The sequence below is a fragment of the Globicephala melas genome, chromosome 1 (genome assembly GCF_963455315.2).
Source record: "Globicephala melas chromosome 1, mGloMel1.2, whole genome shotgun sequence".
NCBI lineage: Eukaryota > Metazoa > Chordata > Mammalia > Artiodactyla > Delphinidae > Globicephala > Globicephala melas.
Window position 1 is genome coordinate 16,485,361 of NC_083314.1, and position 19,931 is coordinate 16,505,291.

A 19,931-nucleotide genomic window follows, 5' to 3' on the forward strand; every position below is an offset into this window, starting at 1 on the left:
GTGCACTGTAACCTGAACGGACCCTTCCTAAGTCTGAGGCGATGTGATGAGTGGGAAGAACACCTGTTGGGAGTCAGGATTTGGGTTTGATAATCCACTTACCAGTGTTTTCTGATCACTAACCCTGAGCCTCAGTGTTTTATCTGCAAAGTCGGAGATCAACCACAAAAGTTGTTTCCGGGGGATTAGATGAGCTTGTGTCAGCAAATGCTTGTTGTCTTTGAGTGACCTCTGGGGAAGTGTGGCGAGTACATTCTAATTCAGTGACAGTGTCAGAACGGCTGTCATCAAAAAGACAGCAAATAACAAGTGTAGACGAGGGTGTGGAGAAGAGGGAACCCTTGTGCATTGTTGGTGGGAATGTAAATTGGTGCAGTCAGTATAGAAAACAGCATGGAGATTCCTCAAAAAATTAAAAATAAAACTACTGTATAATCCAACAACTTCACTTCTGGGTATTTAGCTGAAGAAAACAAAAACATTCGTTTGAAAAAATATATGCACCCCTGTGTTTATTGCAGCATTATTCACAATAGCCAAGATAAGGAGGCAACCTAGTTGTTTATTGACAGACGAACAGAAAAAGATGATGTGGTATATATACAATGGAATGTTACTCAGCCACCAAGAGAATGAAATCTTGCCCTTTGTGACAACATGGATGGACCTAGAGCTATTATGCTAAGTGAAATAAGTCAGACAGACACAGACAAATACCATAGGATTTCACTAAAAAACAAAGGAGCAAACAACAGAACAGAAACTGACTCATAGATTCAGAGAACAAGCAGGTGGTTGCCAGAGGGGAGAAGGGTGGGGAGATAAGTGACATAGGTGAGAAGACCAAGAGGTACAGACTACCAGTTATAAAATAAATAAGTCATGGGATATAATTTACATCATAGGGAATATTGTCCATTATATTATAACTTTGTGTGTTGACAGGTGGTACTGAGACTTATCATGGTGATTATTTTGCAATGTATAAAAATGTTGAATCACTATGTTGTACACCTGAAACTAATATAAAATTGTATGTCAATTATACTTCAATTTAGAAAGATATTTAAAAAGAATAAATGTAAATACAGTCATGCCACCTCGCACGTATGATTCACTTTGCATTTAGCAAAGCCCGTTCACATGCATCATCATATTTGAGCCTGACCAGAGCCCTGTAAGGTGGTCACCAGCTCCCAAGGCACAGCGAGGTTCAAGACAACACAGCTTCAGAGGTAAATGGGAATTCTTACCAAGAAGTGATAGGCCTGTGTGTAAACCCCTCATCCCTTGAACCCTGAGATGTGGGAGGTTTTTACCGAAGGGTTCTAACACAACCACATGTCAGGACGAAGACTAGTCTCCTCACTTAGCTGCAACAGACAATATATTGGATCAAGAGCTAGAAAATCACACACAAAACGTATGCTTGACTTACAAGGAGCCAAGGAGAAGCAGCAGAAACATAGACCTCATATCTCGCCTTCAGAACCTAAATGAGGCTTTTCAGAAGCTCAGCCTCTGAACCCTCAGTGCTACCTGGTTCCTTCCCCATCTTTCCTATTTGAGGAAAGTTGAAGATTCGAAGGGCTAGAACTAGACTTGTCTAATGAGCCTCAGCACAGTGTCACACGTTGTCCGGGTGTTCGCATTTCAAAGGTCATCTGGTTCTGTTATCTCTCCTTGAATCTTGTCCCGAGATTCTGGCTGTTGCCGGGAAAGTTCCTGACTCCTTTTGTGTATGGTTCTGACCATACACATATCTTCTGATGAGAAGGCTCATCATTTACTGAGCTTTGGCTGTTCTTCTAGAACTTTCCAGCCGCCGGTCCTTGAAGAACTTCAGAAGGAGCCTTTATTGGGAAGAGAGAGGCCATGGAGCAGTAGAAAGATTGCGGACTTGGGGTCAGATAGACTTGATTTGCGATTTCCAGCCACTTCTCTGTTCTAGCTGCACGCACGAGTGACTTGCCTGCTCTAAACCTCAGTCTGTTCATGTGTACAACAAGTGGTGGGCGGTGGGAATTATCTAGCTCATAGCAAACACTGTCAATAAGACAGCAATTGTACAAAAAATATACATGAGATGCCATTAAGGTTAAAAATGAGATTATATCCAAGAAAGCGTGTTGTAAATTGCCTGTAAATGTGGGTACTTTTAATAGTAAAATCACTTGAAGTCTCTTTTACACCTGGTTTTATGTGAGTGAGCCAATGGGTCTACAAATCTAGTGACCCCGGAGTGGTTTTCTAAGACGTGTCCTGTTGAATTGGGCTCACGTGTGCCCATAGGTTCCTGATATTAATAGTTATAAACTGAGGAGCAGAGGCACAGCCAAGGACTATGCTGGTTTGTTTGACTCTGTAAAGGCAGAGAAAACGTCTTCCATCCACAGTTTCAGATACTGCTGCAATTTTGACGTATGTGACCTTTTTTTTGTTCCTGGTTAGGAGAGTCTTCCTGGCATAGGACTCTGAGAGTAGGTTCAGGCTTTTTTTGGGGGGGGGGGGTGGGTAGGAGGGCAGGAATGTGTTGCAATTTTATTTTATTTTTTAAAATTTAATTTAATTTTTATTTTATATTGGAGTAGAGTTGATTTACCATGTTGTGCTAGTTTCAGGTATATAGCAAAACGATTCAGTTATATTATATATACATATATCCATTTCTTTTTCAGATTGTTTTCCCATATAGGTTATTACAGAATATTGAGTAGAGTTCCCTGTGCTCTACAGTAGGTCCTTGTTGATTTTCTATTTTATATATAGTTAGTGTGCATATGTTAATCCCAAACTCCTAATTTATCCCTCTCTGACCACCTTTCCCCTTTGATAACCTTAAGTTTGTGTTCGAAGTCTGTGAATCTGTTTCTGTTTGGTAAATAAGTTCATTTGTATCATTTTTTTTAGATTCCACATATAAGGGATATCATATGATGTTTGTCTTTGTCTGTTTTCCTTCACTTAGTGTGATAATCTCTAGGTCTATTCATGTTGCTGCAAATAGCATTCTCTTAAAGGCAGAGAAAAGTCCTGCCATCCACAGGGTTTCAGGTACCCCTGCTGTTTGGACATATGTGACCTTTTCTTTGTTCCTGGTTAGGAGAGTCTTCCTGGCATGGGGCTCTGAGAGTAGGGTGCAGCCTTTCGTCTTTTACTCTCAGTGGTCCGTTAATAATATAAGCTTACATTTCTTGAACACTCAGTGCGTTCATAGTCATTGCCTTAGTTAACCCTTATAGCGATGCTTAGAGGCAAGAGTTGGTATTATCACACATGAAAGGTAAATGAATCTGAGACCTTGCTCTCATGCTGTCATCTGTCAGGTAAACATCTAAAGAGAGAGCTATCATACAATAAGCTAAATGTTGTCTCGCCCAAAGAAGGGAGAGATTGCTTCTGCTCTGGAAGAGCTGGAAATTCTTCTGATGAGAGGGGAAACTGGGCTGGACTTTCAAGAATGAGTAGAATTTGCCAAATGTAAAGAAGCGGTTTCTAGGCGAAGGATTCACGTGGCATGGGCGTGGTGGCATGTCAGCACTTGGCATGTTTGGAGATTGGAAGTCATATGGTGCATTTAGGGCTTTGGGCAGAGTCCAGTGTGGGGGGAGGGGACATGGCAGCAGAGATGGTCACGTGCCCGTGAAGCTAGAAATGTAGGTTGGGGTCAAAGGGGCCAAAGCAAGATACATCTTGAAGTTGTCTCTTTATTTGAAAATTGTCAAGACTTTTCACAGCTGAGTTAGAGTTTACGAGAGAGAAAAGGATGGCTGAGAATAAAAGTGGGCTTGCTTTGTACCATGGTGTCTGTGTTGCTAGAAAGGGCAGGCCACACTTTTTAATCTTGAATCCCCGTAACCTCAGGAGTGGCCAGTGACTCTCCCAGCCTTAGAGTCTAGTCCAAGCCCAACATCCTTTTAGACACGAGGGAACTGAGTCCTGGAGAGGTTGCTGATGCCCCGTAGTGAGATGTACCAAGAGATCGTACCGCCCTGCCGTCTTCAGGCTCACATCTGGCAAGCCCCTCCCATATTGTGCATTTTATTTTATTTTTTATTTTTTGCCTTTTAATCTTCTAAATTTTTTTTGATTATAGTTGCTTTACCATGTTGTATTAGTTTGTGCTGTATAGCAAAGTGAATCAGTTATACAGATACATATACCTACTCCTTTTGCAAATCAAAACTGCAGTGAGGTATCACCTCACGCTGGTCAGAATGGCCATCATCAAAAAATCTACAAACAATAAATGCTGGAGAGTGTGTGGAGAAAAGGGAACCCTCCTACACTGTTGGTGGGAATGTAAGTTGGTGAAGCCACTATGGAGAGCAGTATGGAGGTTCCTTAAAAAACTAAAAATAGAGCTACCATATGACCCAGCAGTCCCACTCCTGGGCGTATATCTGGAGAAAACCATAATTCAAAAGGATGCATGCACCCCAATGTTCATTGCAGCACTATTTACAGTAGCCAGGACATGGAAGCAACCTAAATGTCCATCAACAGAGGAATGGATAACGAAGATGTGGTACATATATACCATAGAATATTACTCAGCCATAAAAAGGAATGAAATAATGCTATTGGCAGAGACGTGGATGGACCTAAAGCTTGTCATACGGAGTGAAGTAAGTCAGAAAGAGAAAGACAAACCGTATATTATCACTTCTATGTGGAATCTAGAAAAGTGGTACAGATAAACTTTGCAGAGCAGAAATAGATCCATATTGTGCATTTTAAATCCCTCCACAGTCCAAATGGCCACCACCCAAGACCTGTTGCCCCCTGCGCTGTTTGCTTCCCTTCATTCACACCAGACTTGCGAGAAAAGCTGGTTTGATTGCAGCCTGGGGAAATAGGACTGACTCTGTGTTGTCTCTCTATATATTAGACTCATAAAATGCTTTTAGGATTCTTGGATCCTTCTCGGGGATATTTTATGTTGCTGAACATGCTGTGAAGTTCGTGTGTCTGTATGTGCACCACCAACCCCCGTCATTCTCCCCATCAGTGTTACCCTTTGTGGAAACAAAGCAGCCTGGGAGGCCCACCAAGAGCAAGACCACGTTTCTCTCCTCTGCAAGGTTAGAAGCTGTAGTCAGGGGATCCCAGGCGCCCACAGAGGCGTGGACATGAGCTTAGACGTGTGTATGGTTATAGTAGAGCTATGGAGAACGCGTATTTGCCTCTGAGGGCCCCTCAGCTCCCTTCTTACAATGAACAAGGAGTAATTAATGTATAATCAGTTGGTTTCAAAATAAAAAAGGAAACAGAGGGATCAGCTGACGTTTGTAAAAGTCCATCTGTGTTTGGGCTGCACTGATTGCCTGTTCAAGGCAGAATGACTTCTGTGAAGCCATCTTGAGGGAGGAGAGGTCACAGCTGATGCCCTACATCCAGAAGGAAATTTTTTTTTTTCTTTGCTGTACGCGGGCCTCTCACTGCTGTGGCCCCTCCCATTGCAGAGCACAGGCTCCGGACGCGCAGGCCCAGCGGCCATGGCTCACGGGCCCAGCCGCTCCGCGGCATGTGGCATCTTCCCGGACCGGGGCACGAACCCGTGTCCCCTGCATCGGCAGGTGGACTCTCAATCACCGTGCCACCAGGGAAGCCCCAGAGGGAAAATTTTAAAAGTGCAGTAAACTTCTGGGCAATTGTGGACTCGCTTTATACACCAAAAAGTGATTTTGTCATTGAGGCTGATGGTCAAAAAACATCTCTGAGTCTGTCTTCTTTTTTTTTTTTCATTGCTTTTGTAATTTTTATTTTTGGCTGAGCCACGCGGCTTGTGGGATCTTAGTTCGCCGACCAGGGATCGAACCCCTGCCCCCCTGCAGTGGAAACATGGAGTCCTAACCACTTGACCGCCAGGGGAGTCCCTCTGAGTCTTTCTTATACCCACTGCTGTGGCTGCCTGTGGTCCAGTCTCCCCCTTACCCACCGTGGAAGAAAGAGATGGCCTGAAGACAGCTTAATCTCCCGCTGAAACATGGGGGAATCTGCTCCCTCCTTCTCTCTTGAATCTCTCTTGGCATCATTCCCAAAGTACCAGTTCCAGGGAAGGTCACTGAATGTCGTGATTGCCAAGGTAGCTGCCGGAGCATAAATCACTTCTCCATCTCGGTCCCTTCTAGGCGCCGTCCCTCTCAGGCTGCTGGGCATTTAGAGGAAGATGCTTCTGCCCTTGGCACTAGAATAGCTATTCACAATAACAATGAAAACCGCTCTCACCAGAGCATCAGAGCCAGTGGAAAAGACAGAGTGTTTATTTTAGCGTTGCTGTATCTCTTCAAGTCGGAATCCCACGAAGGTCTCAGAATTGGTCTTCCCAGCCTTCGCTTGCGAATGAACCGTCTTAAGAGATTGTGCTGCCTGCTCTGTCAGCTGCTTTATATCTTACAGGAAGGGTAGGTCCCGAGCCTGGTGTCAGAGGTTAGCGCTAAGAAGTCCCCAGACTCATTTAAATAAAACCATTTGGCTTCTGAACTACGGTTTCCTCCACAGTAGAATGGAGATAACACTACCTAGGTGTTACCAGGCTCAGATGAAGTAATGAATGTGAAAGTACATTGTGAGGCATTAAGATCCTAGGAAGATGTCAGGGCTTGCGATTTACACTGGTTCTCATCATAAGATTCAGCTGTTTGAGAAAAGAATTCATCTTCTTTTCCCTTGTGATAGTTATTGAGCACTTACTATGTACTAGGAGGCCTTGGGGAGAGAGAAGATGAATGATTCGGCCCCTGTACTTGTGAGACTTACAAAGGCTTCTCTCTCCAATATGAAGCCAGTGTTCCCAGGGTCGCTCCTACAAGTGTCGGTCCAATGGGTGGCCTGGTCAGGAGGGTCTAAAAAGGAGCTCTCCGATGGGTGAGATAGATGTGCGCAGATCTCTCCCTGGCCCTCAGGGATCTCCAGTCCAGTGCTATCGCCAGGCAGCCACAGGACTTGCTCCCTGCTAAGGAGAATTCTTGGGGTGTCTAAGAGCCCTTGAAGGAATTGAGAGGAGTTACCGAGTTTCCCTTGTCAAACCTCCTCTGGCAGCAACTGTCCTCAGGACCATGTCTCATGGGTGCCCTGTTGTACAGCGTTCTTCATTGGTAACCTTCCTTCCCTTGCACACACAAAAGCTCAGTTCATTTATTCAGATGAGATTATGGAACTGACTATTTCCCCACTTTTCTGACATGGGGAAATCTTTCTGATTGTTGTCTAGGCTTTAGAAACAGTCTAATGAAACCAATGTAATATGACAAGAAACGCAATATGGTGTGTCAAGGACATAACAGATGCACCCCAACGTGGTGAAAGTTATTCCCCTGATTTTGGGGCGTACCTGCAGTATTCCCCGAGTACATGCAGGTAAACCCCACACTGGTGTTGTAGACAGGTTCCATCTCTCTACCTTAGTTTGCTACTTTTTAAATGCTGGTTATGCATGTGTGTATATATCACTATGGTGCCCTGGGAGTTCTATTTGCTTTCACCCAACATATTTAAGAAGTACTGGCTCATTCAAAGAGCTCTTCTTTAAAGGGGACTTAGTAAATGCTTTTTAAGAAGCGTAGGAGAGCCATTGGCTCGTAACTAAATAAAGGCATTTGTCCTGTGCCATCTACACAACCGCCAGTGAGAAAAGAGAGTGGAGAAAGCTTCAGAAAGCACCTGAGTTTTGACCCCTGCCACTAAGGCTTCTGAAGCCTTCAAAAGATAATAGAGAGAGAGCTGTAAGACAGAGCTGAAGCTTCCCCAAAGAGGAGAAACTCTTTTTTTTTTTTTGCCTTAAGAATTCTCCTTCCATTTTCAAAAATGACAGTGCCTCTTCCTTTGCTAGGGTGTCAAGTAACTTGGGACCAGTTGGACTCACTCTTTGGATGTCCTGGCTGCTACGATTTAGTCCGTTTTCTCTCCCAGTGGCCCTAAGAGCAGAGGAACATTTGTACACGTTATACACCAAAGTCATGAGATTGAAACTAAAGGGTAGGGCTTGCTCTCAGATAATTAAATAAAAATAAGATACACTCAAACATTTCAGAGTCCTTAGCTGTGGTCTAGTTTTGCCGTGGAGATTCTTACTTTAAAGACTGTTTTTTCTCCTCTCACAAGTGGTGTCCCGACCTTGAACAGAAAGCTGCTTAGCACCAAAATGAACATGAATTCTTAAAACAAGCATAACACCTGTGGCTCCATTCCAGAACTCGGTCATGCCACAGTTCATCTGGATTCCTATAATTCCTGTATGTTCCCATATCTTAATTGCCCATAGCTGTGTTGCCAGTACAAACAGGATGGAGGAAGAGTCCACACCCTTAATGAATACATCTACTAACCCTAAGAAAGCACCATCTTTTGAAACTCTAGTATTCTTTTTAAGGTACTGAATGACCATCTACTGAAATGCTAATAAAGATATCTGATAACTAAAAATTCCTTTCAAGCAATTCTTACTCCCTACCATCTTTCTAGCTGGGGTTCAGGACTGGCATTCAGCATAAAGAACATTACTGATTTTCAGACTCTGCCCTCTGCAATGTTATTTAAGAAATGAACGCTCAGGTTCACCAAATCAGACATCAAATCCATCTCAGCATATTTGAAAAGAGGAGTCAAATGAAATAAGTACATATTGGATCGGGGTAGATTGTAAAATTTGCACACAAAAAAGCCTCAGGGTGTAAAACATAAGATAATGACATCTGTAAAACAGGCTGTGTGGAAAAGACCCGAGACTTCTCATTTATTATGCATTCAAAACACATAGAAAATATGATACGAGTACAAAGGTTAAAAAGAGAGAGAGATTGTGTGTGGGGGGCAGTTGGGAGGGAGAGAGAGAATGAGAATGAATGAGAATCATTCACAGTTGGGATGTATTAATAAAAGTATAAGTTCCACGATTAGGAAGGTGATAGTTCTACTGTATTCTGCCTTGAGAATTATGTTCAGATTTAAGGGTCTGATTTTAAAATTGGAGCAAAGAGGACCATCCACCAAGGTAAAAGGCTCTCACGAAAAATAAGAAAAGGAAATAGGAATGTTTGCTTAGAAAAGAAAAGAGATGGGGGCAGGGAGACATGAGATTTGGCTTCACAATTTCTGAGTAGGGTCAGGTGGAAAGGGGGTAAATCATCTTATGCGGCAGAACCAGACCCAGTGGGCAGACCTTGTAGGTAAGCAGATCTCAGCCCAAGATAGGGAAGAACTCTGTACAGTCGGAGCTGTCAGAGACTGCAGTAGGTCATCTGCCTAAGTTTGAGTTCTCCGTCACTGAAGGAGTTCTGGGAGAGACTGTCTTGTCTTGTCTTGTAGAGAAAACTGCAGTAAGAGGAATTCGATACCAGTAACATTGAGAGAGCACATAATGGGTGCCGGGCAAACCCTTTATGTGTTCTCATTTCTAAGTGCAATGAAGAGTTTCAGAGAGAATGAACGTTAGCTGTATTTGCTTTCCTTTTCAAACTAGATAATCCAGACCATCTCTTCCGCTTCACCTTTACTCACTCCCAAGTCATGAATTTAATACATTTGCAGGAATAGCCCGTCCCACTTGGTGAAGTTGGTAAATAGCTTGCAATCCTAGCAGGGTGTGCCCTGTTGCTTATTCGCTGAGCTCCAGGGCAGAGCAGGAAAGCAGCACAGTGCCTCAAAGTAATTAGGCGATTGCCTGACAAAGAAGTTAGGCCACAAGCAAGAAGCTTACAGACAACACAGAGACGAGCTCCCGGTACAAGACACGCAATAACCATTGTGTGCATCACTGCTATAATTTTAGAAAGCTTAGGGAAAGATTTTCAGGCTAATAAGGAGCCGCTACACCCATTAAGGCATGTCAGACAGTCCACACCAATCGTCATGGAGCTGCAAGGAACATGCAGTAGTTTCTGGAAAGAGGAATGTTGAAATTTGTCTGTTCTGGGCTGAGAAGGCTCTCTGCAGCGGTGAGCGAGAATGTCCGAGAGGGTACATTTCCATCTTTATTTTGGCAATGTTTGGTGTAAGTCTTGCAAGATTTTACTAGTTTCTCAATCTGTAGAAAGAGATTAAAAATAAAGGGTGCTTCTCATCCATTAAGAGATTAAGGGCGAGATCCTACATTTCCAAGTTTAACTTGTTAGTGGAATCGGTGCATATTGCCTTCTTTCTGTTGACCTTGTTGGGAGCCATTGCTGGGTTCTAGAATAGCTGTGTGGATAAATATGTCATGAGATCATTGGCCTCTTTAAAGGCCATTAGTGGACCAAAATCATGGCGATTCTGCCCCTTCCCCCTTTTTTTAACATGTAAAAAAATTTTATTTATTTTATTTATTTATTTTTGGCTGTGTTGGGTCTTTGTTGCTGCGTGCAGGCTTTCTCTAGTTGTGGCGAGCAGGGGCTACTCTTCCTCGTGGTACACGGGCTTCTCATCGTGGTGGCTTCTCTTGTTGTGGAGCACGGGCTCTAGGTGCGCAGGCTTCAGTAGTTGTGGCTCATGGGCTCAGTAGTTGTGGCTCGAAGGCTCAGTAGTTGTGGCTCGTGGGCTCTAGAGCACAGGCTCAGCAGTTGTGGTGCACAGGCTTAGTTGCTCCGTGGCATGTGGGATCTTCCTGGACCAGGGCTTGAACCCATGTCCCCTGCATTGACAGGCCGATCCTTAACCACTGCACCACCAGGGAAGCGCCCCCACCCCCGCTTTTTTTTAGAGAAAAAGAAGCACAGATTGAAGAGAAGTAAGAAAAGAGAGAAAGAAAATGGAGCAAAGGAAGGAGAGAAAATAAGGAGAGAGAGAGGAAAAAAAAAGAGTTGTATGTGCTTTAAAGAATGAGACAATGGCAGAGAAGAATGGCTTCAATCACCTACTCCAACCAAGAGGACAGCCTCCCACTGTGACGTCATTCAAAGGAATATGTCCCATTCGTGGTCCACCTGCCCGCAAAAGCGGGTCCACGTGCCCTCTCCACACACAGTCCTGAGCACAATGAGAAACATAGGAGAATCAAAACAAAATAGGTGTCTCCACCTAAGTGGGGTTTTTATGAAGGTGATGGAAACTTTGGAGTAGACACTAGAAACACCGTGTCTGTCATAGTTCAAGAAAACCAACCACTGTGGGCCAGCATCACTGTGATTTAATGTTTTTTTTTTTTTTTGGTTTTGTGTAAGAAGGGGCCAAAACGGTCCTGCTGACAGTGTGCACAGACTCAAATAGCAGTTCGATGAAGGCCAAGTCACATAAGCTGATGCTGACACAGTGACTCCCAACTGCCAGCAGCACATTAGGTCTGTCCCCTGCTCGGAGACACCCACTTTCCATCACAGATGCTCCGGTGCTGGGTTACATTTAATAGGAGGGATGGCCAGGGAGAACATCAGAGACCACTGGTGATGCACTGTTTATTCCTCAGTCACTTTGTGTTAAATTGCTGTGACTTGAATGTCAGCAGTGTTTGGGATGTGGTAGTGAAATCAAATCTATCTCCCGTGTGCCAAGACAAATTTGAGAAAACCCCCAAACACAATTGTCTTGGTTTCTCGCTGGCTGTGTCCGCGCACATACAAATAGCAGCTCGTTTCCTGGCCCTCCAATCGTGTGGCGGGTGGCTTTCTTGCTGCTCCCTGAGGAATGTCTAATGAACCCCAAACTACTTCCCTCAAAGCCGGGGATGTCAGGAATGAGGGGCCACTACACCCGTTAAGCACTGTCAAAAGTCCACGCCAATTACTGCAGAGCTGTAGGAAAAGTGCAGTCATTTCTGGAAAGGGGAATGAAGAGTTTGTTCTGTGTGTTTGAGGAGCTTGGGGATGAGAGCCAGCGGATGCTACTGAGGATAGAGGCACCAGGCACATCTCGTATGGGCGTCCAAATGATCCTGGGCAGTCCTAGTATTAGCAGAGTGCCTCTTGGGGGGAACTTCCGCACGAACAAGCCCCAGATCTCCAAACCAGAGCCATTCTTTTAAGGATTATCAGTGAAAATACCGGGCCTTGCATTAAAGTTTCTGGAGCTTTACTGCAAGGTCTAACAGATCTCTAGTTATGCAAGAGCTACTTCTTTGTGCCCGTTTTTGCAATAGTGCTCCAGTGAGGGTGTTGGTCTTTCTGCCTCGGGTGGGATTCATGTCTTCCACTCAGGGGACTCTTTTGCACGGAGGGCAGGATATTGTGGTGAAAAGCCAGGGCTTTTGATGACAGGCCAGCTTCACCTTGCCCTTAGCCAGGACTTATTTCACTCTCCTTGCTCTTGATTTCTGAATCTGTGAAATGGGGATTAAAAACACCTTCTTAGCAGACATGAAGCATATAAAACTATTAGAACATGGGAGGCGATTGTGAAGTAAATTCTGAGGCTGCAGTGAGACCAGGCCATTCTTTTTTAGGGAGGGGATGGTGGGATAGACATATGTTATTCGTCCCTAACCAGTTCATAACACTGAAGCGAAGGGAAGCCTGGCCAAGTTCATTATGGTTAGACATTGTCTAGGGCAGATGTTATCAAATCTGGATGTAAGACAGAATCACCTGGGATTCACACGGTAGGTCTGGGATAGAGGCAGGTAATAAGCATATTCCTAAGCTCCCCATGTGACTCTAAAGCAGGTGGTGAGGGACAGTCATCTAATGTAAAATCTGGGGGAGAAAAAATACTTTTTGGAGGCTCCATCCGTGGAGAATATCAAAATGAGAATGATGAAAAGGAAGAGCTGCAAGTGAGCTGGGTGGCCATCTAGCTCAACCTGCTACCAGATTCAGGATAGATGATCGAAGCCTTGCCTCCCTAAAGGCTGAACTCTGGATATCCTTGGGGTATTTCTTTCAGCCTCCAAATCTACACTTTCTGTCAGAACTCCTCACGTATTGGTGATGTTGTAAGACCTTTCTTTGGTTTTTGTTCAGTCATTTATAAACTGTCCCAGGACACTTAACTGCTTCTGTCCCTTCTCTTCTAATTAAGTTAGTTGGTAAGAGAATGTTCTCTCTCGGTGGGACATTCAAGGAAGGCCCAAGAACCAGTTAGCATCTCTGTTGCAGGATGGAAAGGGGGATAGGAAGGGACGTTTTTGAGGGGAGATGTGTGCGAGACCCAGTGCTTGAATGTTCTGTCTGCTCGCTTGTGTGAACTGACAACCTGAGTCAATACATATGAGATAGGAAATTATTTACTTCCTTATATAGATGAAGAAACAGGCTCAGAAAAGCCCACTGATGTCCCTGTTGCCCCATAGCTACGACTTTTTGATTTGGGGTTAAAATTCAAATGGCCTTAAAGATCCCACTGCCTTCGGATCCTATAACTGTATGTGACTGTGGAAGGACTAGCTACTTTCTCCCACTGGGCTGCCTCTGAATATGCGGCCAGACTCAGCTCAAACAGCCGCCCCCATGCCCTGCCCGGAGATGTTCAGGTGTGGGCACCTGATGCTGGCTGTCCTGGACGCAAGGGGCAGGGGGCTGAGTGCCAGTCCTGGGGAGGCCTGGAGGTGACGGGAGGGTGGCCCAGCACATGAGTGAGGCCCCATGCCCCTGCACGTGCTCCGTTGTCCCATCAGACTTCACGTACGAAGCGTAAATTCAAAGGTGAAATGATTAAGGGTCTAAAGATGGTGACCACAGAGCATCAAACTCCAGTGTGAGGCTTTTCTGAGCTTGGGACCCAGTACCACCACCCTGGTCACATGCCCATGAAGCCATCCCTGGGCCATGGGGAACCAAAGAACTCTAAGTGAAGATTCCTGACCGCAGGGTGCTAACACAAGGAGAAGATGATTTACAAATGAGCTAATCAATAATTTGGAAGAGGGCTTCCCTGGTTGCGCAGTGGTTGAGAGTCTGCCTGCCGATGCAGGGGACGTGGGTTCGTGCCCCGGTCCGGGAAGATCCCACGTGCCGCGGAGCGGCTGGGCCCGTGAGCCATGGCCGCTGAACCTGTGCGTCCGGAGCCTGTGCTCCGCAACGGGAGAGGCCACAACACTGAGAGGCCTGCGTACCACTAAAAAAAAAACCTAGGATGAGCGTGGGCAAGTTAGCAAAGGTCAAGCACAAGTCCCCGACTACCTGGCAATGGGGTAGGAAGTGGATTGGAATTCCAGAGGCCTTTAGAGACACGTCCCATTCCAAAGGGGGAAATGAGTTCTTGGAGAAGGTGGAGAAAAAAGCTACATCCCTCCAAGCCTGGATGGATGGATTAGGGCTGCCCAAGCCATTAACTACCTACCCAGCCACTCCGAGCCCAGGAAACGAGCCTCAACATCCAGGCTGGGTGTAGAGGGGCCACGCTGAGCTCTTTGCACCAGGCGTCCAAAAGCCTTTATGAGCAGGGTCACAGGCTAGGCCCCAGCACTTTGCTGTGATTTTTAGTTTTTCCCCCAAATGTAAGGATATTTGGCAAGTCGCTCAAGTTCCTCAGCCAGGCATGAGACTGGTGACCCGTAGCAGAGGGCAGCCAGGGACAGCTGGGGCTGACCCTTAGCAGTGGTAGTCAGTTCTTTAGTTACCAGTCTTTATTCAGTGAGCTCCCATTCTCGGGTGCTGGAGCAGGGGTGTGGGAAAAGCTGCCGTGTCCTGCTGGCCTGGTCCCTTCACTGTGGTCACAAGACCAAAGCCGACGTGCTGCTGGAGAACGCTCAGCTGCCATTTCACCTCCTGTGTTAACTGCTTCGACTTATAAAGCAAGAACCAAAACTGTGGCTTTGTAGTATCAGGCAGCTGAAGCAGCCAAAGTGGTTATAATGGCCAGAGAGGAGGAGGGCTGTTTGCCAGGGTATAGGGAGCAGAGCAGAACAACGTACTTAACTATCAAGCAATTCCTGTAAATATTTGCAAACACCCCTTCAAAGCTCGAAAGCCTAGGACAGGATCATTGGATGATTTGCTTAGAAGAAGGAGAAACAAAATTGACCTCCTGGTCCAAAGCGGCCATAAAAAGAAAGTGTGTTTATGGGCAGAGGACCAGAAAGGGAAAAAAATTGTTCAAAGTTTAATAAACACAAAAGAGAATAAAAATAAATCTCAAGAGCACTTATTTACAAACTTGATGGAGGGATAAGGTTGGGGTTGGCGGGTGTGAATGATGGGTGTCTGTGGAAGTAACACAGGCCTGAAGGGGGTTCCAATAAGAGGGAGAAAACCAATGAGATGTTTGCTCTCGCTAATGACGGGAAATGCACTGAAGCAGCTTTGCGCTTTCAGGATGCTCTTTCAAAGCATGTCTGAAGCTCCTGCTGTCTAATGGGGAGGCCATGCGAACTTGAATGCAGCCACTAGGCCTGTGGAAGGTTCTGGCCAAACTGGAGAGTGTGTGAAGCCAGGAGGCCCGGCCCCAGCCCTCCCCAGGCCTCTCTACCTGGGACCCCAGACTGTTTTCAGCTGAGCTGATCAGGATGGGACAAGCCTGTCCAATCACCTGGGCTGGGCACGTTCCAGCGGAGGGAAAGGTCAGTTTGTCCTGGCAGCTACCTTTGCAAATTGCTAAGCTAGGGGGCTCCCCAAACCTTTCTGGCCGGGTGAATGTTTTTGTCCGCCTGAAACTGTCCACTGAGTATTTCACGGTAGTGATGCAGCGGGCCATCCCCGTGTCCACATGAATACCTTCTTTTCTCTGAAACGTGGGTGCTTTAGATTCGGGGGTTTTTTGTTTGCGTGCTTGTTTGTTTTTGTTTCTGAGGCTTCTGAGCTACAAAGCTTCAATTCCCACAGTCCTTTGTGAAGCAGTCATCGAGCAGGGCATGGTTTGAAATTCACCACTTCCCCGTGAGCTGCTTTCCAGAAGCCACAGGACATGGGAAAGGGATGGGGAAAAGCCTCTGTGAGGGAAAAAAGTTCAGAGCTCTTACGATGAGGAAATGTTGGTGTGTTCCTAGCATTTTTTTTTTTTCAGTGTAATTGTCAGGGCATGGATTTCCCAGGAAATCACAAAAGGTATTTATTTCTATTTTAACATCAGCAGGATGGTTCACTTGTTTAATAAGAAGCTAGTCTTGCCAATAGCCAGACGCCTGAGTCTTTCAAGACTCCTGTTGATGACCAACTTCGTAAACAGTGGGTATTTGGTGAACTCCATGTGTGCAGAGCCCTGTCCTAGGTAGACGGGGAAAAAGAAAGACCTGGAAAATATGGTTAGTCCTCAAGATTCTTAAGATTTCATGGGGAAACAAAATAAGCAAACATAATAATGAAGTAATAAAAACATTTGTAAGAAGCCATAAAAAAATGAATGATTATGTTGCAATGAAGTGACATAATTGAGGAGGGGGTAGAATCATGGAGCCACCAGAGTTGGATGGAACATTCCAGAATAATGAAAGTAAGTTTGCAGGAGATTTTGGAAGAGTATTGTAGAAATATACCTATTCTACGTATACTGTAGGAATGTACCTGTAACAGGTGGCCTGCCCAGTGTAGGTGCTTAATAAATAGGTGTTGTATATGAAGTATGGGGATAGAATTTGGACTTGCTTTGGCTTGGGGGTAACCTCAAGTTGCATATTCAAAGGCAATGACAGGTTACTACAAAATAACAGCAAAATTCTAGCAGCCCGTGAACTTGAAATTGCTGTGGACTTTCTGCATCTCTGTATTTTTCGTGACTCAGAACAGAAGGCATTTTGGTTGATTTTCTTCCTCTTCATTAGCTAGGATTCCCTCCCACCAATGGATATTTATGCTGAATAAAGAATTTTAAGACTGGCCTGGTATAGCCAGTATCTGTGTATTTTTATTCAAATGTCCTCACCCTAACTTGTCTAGAGGGTGTATTTGGTCCTATGTGTGTGAAAGACCAAATTATCAAAGCCAAAAAAGATGCAGTCCACGAAGCTGGAGAGAGCAGAGTGTTTGAGTGCCAAAATTTCAAGGAAAAAAAATACATGGGCAAACTGCTTGCCATTAGGAGCTCTTTTCCTGGCACAACTGATGAAAGTGTACGCAAGCCCGACGCTCTCTCCAGGCATCCACTGTCATGAACTTGTTCCAATTTATAACCATCTAGGGTTTTCCACCACTCTGTCAGCTTTCAAAGGAGAGGGTTAACTTTATAGCCTCAAATGGAGTTGGAAGTGGTTTGTTAATCCCTATTAATCGGCTGCTCCTGTAACCAAATGCAGATGTTTATTTTTTTTTTTCTGGTTCAATTGTTAATGATATTAAATTGGCCATTGGAAACGAAATCATTCTGTAGATATTTCCCGTATGGTTTCTTAAGACTATCTCATGCTGCGTGGTCTTTTGTGAGAGAACAATGGATTTTTATCATTTTGAATGATTGCCCTAACTTTTTACAGATGCCATCCCGCCCACTTTCTACAGACCCTACTTCAGAATTGTCCGATTTGACGTCTCCGCCATGGAGAAGAATGCTTCCAATTTGGTGAAGGCAGAGTTCAGAGTCTTTCGTTTACAGAACCCGAAAGCCAGAGTGCCTGAACAACGGATCGAACTGTATCAGGTAACTTTTCTTTGGGTTGTTTGAATGGACAATCAGTTTGAAGTCTTAGGATAAAGGACTTCCTACAGACAGATTTTCTGAACTGAGATACGCCGTTTTCTACACACATAATCATGACATAGACCCTCATTTATTATTCCTCTCACAGTGACAGTTCATTCCTCACTTGCTCAGGAAGGCAGAACATTTAGAGTGAAGGGGGGAAGCTCTGGGCATGAATGGCTAGAGTGCCCACCCTCGGGAGGGCTCAAGTCCAGAAGTCCACCCCCTACTCTGTAAAGTCAGATGACGTAGGACCAGTCCCACCCCAAGGAGGGAAGTCAGCTACCTTTCTTTTCTCATTTGATGGCCATCCCTTTCTCCTTTTCTTCCCTCGTCACTTCCTTCCTGTTGTCTCTCTCTCCATCTTTTTCACTCTCTTTTCTTCCTCTCTTTGCTACTTCCTGTCTCTTCACTAACCTCATCCTGCCTCCTCTTCCTCTCTGATTCTACCCGCATTTTGTAGTCCATTCCACACCAGATGCACATCCTCTGTTCACCACTGTCCACCACGATTACAGGCAGCCCTGACATCTCATCTCCCTAAGTACAGTTGCTAGGCAGCTGTGTCAAAATATGATGTTGGTGGTGGTGATGATGATGACGATGATGATGTGATGATGATATGATGATGATGATGATGTGATGGTGATGATATGACGATGATGATGATATGATGATGATGATATGATGATGATGACGTGATGATGATGGTGATGATATGATAATGATGATGTTGGTGGTGATGATGATGATGATGATATGATGATGATGATGGTGATGGTAATAATGATGGTGATGATGATGATGATACCAAGTTACTGAGATGTGAGAGATGTTCTTAACAGCTTATTACTCACGTGGGTTACCGGGCAGTAGCATCAGCATTACCTAGGAGCTGGGAGAAATGCAGAATCTCAGGCCCCAGCCCAGACTTACCAAATCAGAATGCACAGAATGTAGACCAGAATCTAGACTTTTATCAAGATCTTCAGGGGATCTGACACACATGAAAGCACTGCTCTGAAAGCCCTGAGCTGGGCAAGGGACGCAGATCAGGTCATAGTGAATACGTCATAGTGTCATATGAACAGTGTCTGTAGAGGGCAGAGTTGGAAAGATTTCACCAGGGACTTGACGTTTGGGTGGGGCCTCAAGAAGCATCTGTTAAAACAGGATGAGGGTTGGTCATTCTTGACGGAAGGAGCCACTTGTACCAAAACAGGGTGTCCTTTGAAGGGGCCTGTTCAGGGTACCAAAGAGATGGTACTCAGTGCCAGGAGGTGAGGAGAGACTAAGGAGGAGTGTTGCCCTCCAGGGAAGATATGTAGAGGGAGACTGAATAAGAACAGACCCGAGAACCCCAATGTTAAGGAGGAGGCATGTGAGACAATATGACTAAAAAGCGTGCTTCCTTGAGGGAATCAAAGGAATTGACATCTGCATGTGGAGACCTCTAATTGTCCTGGATTGTAAACATTTGGAAGTTTTGGTAATCTGGATAAGACTTTTCTTTGCATTTATTGGGAAAATGGAAAAATTCCCACACAAATAAGCATGGAATCTCTGAGAATGAGTCTGAAGTTGTTAAAACAGTTTTCAAGTACCAGTTTACATGTGTGTTCATGAAAAGTAGTTCTTGCTTAGATCCTCAGGGACCTCTCTGTGGAGACCTTAAGATCTTAATGCACGTTCTGAGAGTATCAGACAGGGTCGTCTTTCTGTGTACAAGCCCCTCTGTTAAGCCCTTTGTAAGTATTGCCTCTATTTGTATCCACAGCTCTCCTGTGAAGTTTGCATGATGAAGTATCTTTTTTTTTCATTTATTGACATATAACAGACGTATAACATTGTATTAGTTCAAGGTGTACAACCTTGAATAATATTTCGATATATGTATATATTGCAAAATGATCACCACAATAGGTTTAGTTAACATGTACCACTTCACATAGTCACATTTTTTTCCCCTTTGTGGTAAGAACTTTTAAGATTTACTCTCTTATTTCAAATATTTAATACACTATTACAAACTATCGTCACCATATTGTACATTACATCCCCAGAACTTATTCATCTTACAACTGGAAGTTCGTACTTTTAGACCACCTTCACTCATTTTTCAAATATTCTTTCTTCTACTGGATTCTTTCTCCTTTTTACCGAGAAAGATGCTGAGTCACAGAGAAATTAAGTCACTTGGCCAGGGTCACACAGCCAGGAGGAGGCGGGGCTGGGATCCAGGTCCAGCTCTGATTCTCAAGCACTCCCTCTTCACCGCATTTGCTGTTTGTAGCAAATCCTTCCCTACCTCTTTGCCTCAATATCAGCCAGAATAGGAGAAAAATAAGAGAAACTAGGCCGGCCAGAGGGTGGAGTGGTATTAGGAGGGAAAGCAAAGACGGAGTTCTCTGAAAAAGCAGCTTGATCAAAGGTAGCCAGAGACATTGCAAGGTGATTTGAAAAATAAAAAC

At 44.7% G+C, this 19,931-nt stretch overlaps 1 protein-coding gene across 3 annotated transcripts in view; it reads left to right on the forward strand.

The window, feature by feature from the left end:
* Positions 1 to 19,931, forward strand: part of TGFB2 (transforming growth factor beta 2) — an 83,880-nt gene that overhangs the window by 35,314 nt on the left and 28,635 nt on the right. For all 3 annotated transcript variants that reach the window (XM_030868325.3, XM_030868326.3, XM_030868327.3), the window contains one exon: positions 17,255 to 17,418. In XM_030868325.3, the coding sequence (XP_030724185.1) occupies positions 17,255 to 17,418 (164 nt within the window). The remainder of the gene's footprint in view (positions 1 to 17,254; positions 17,419 to 19,931) is intronic.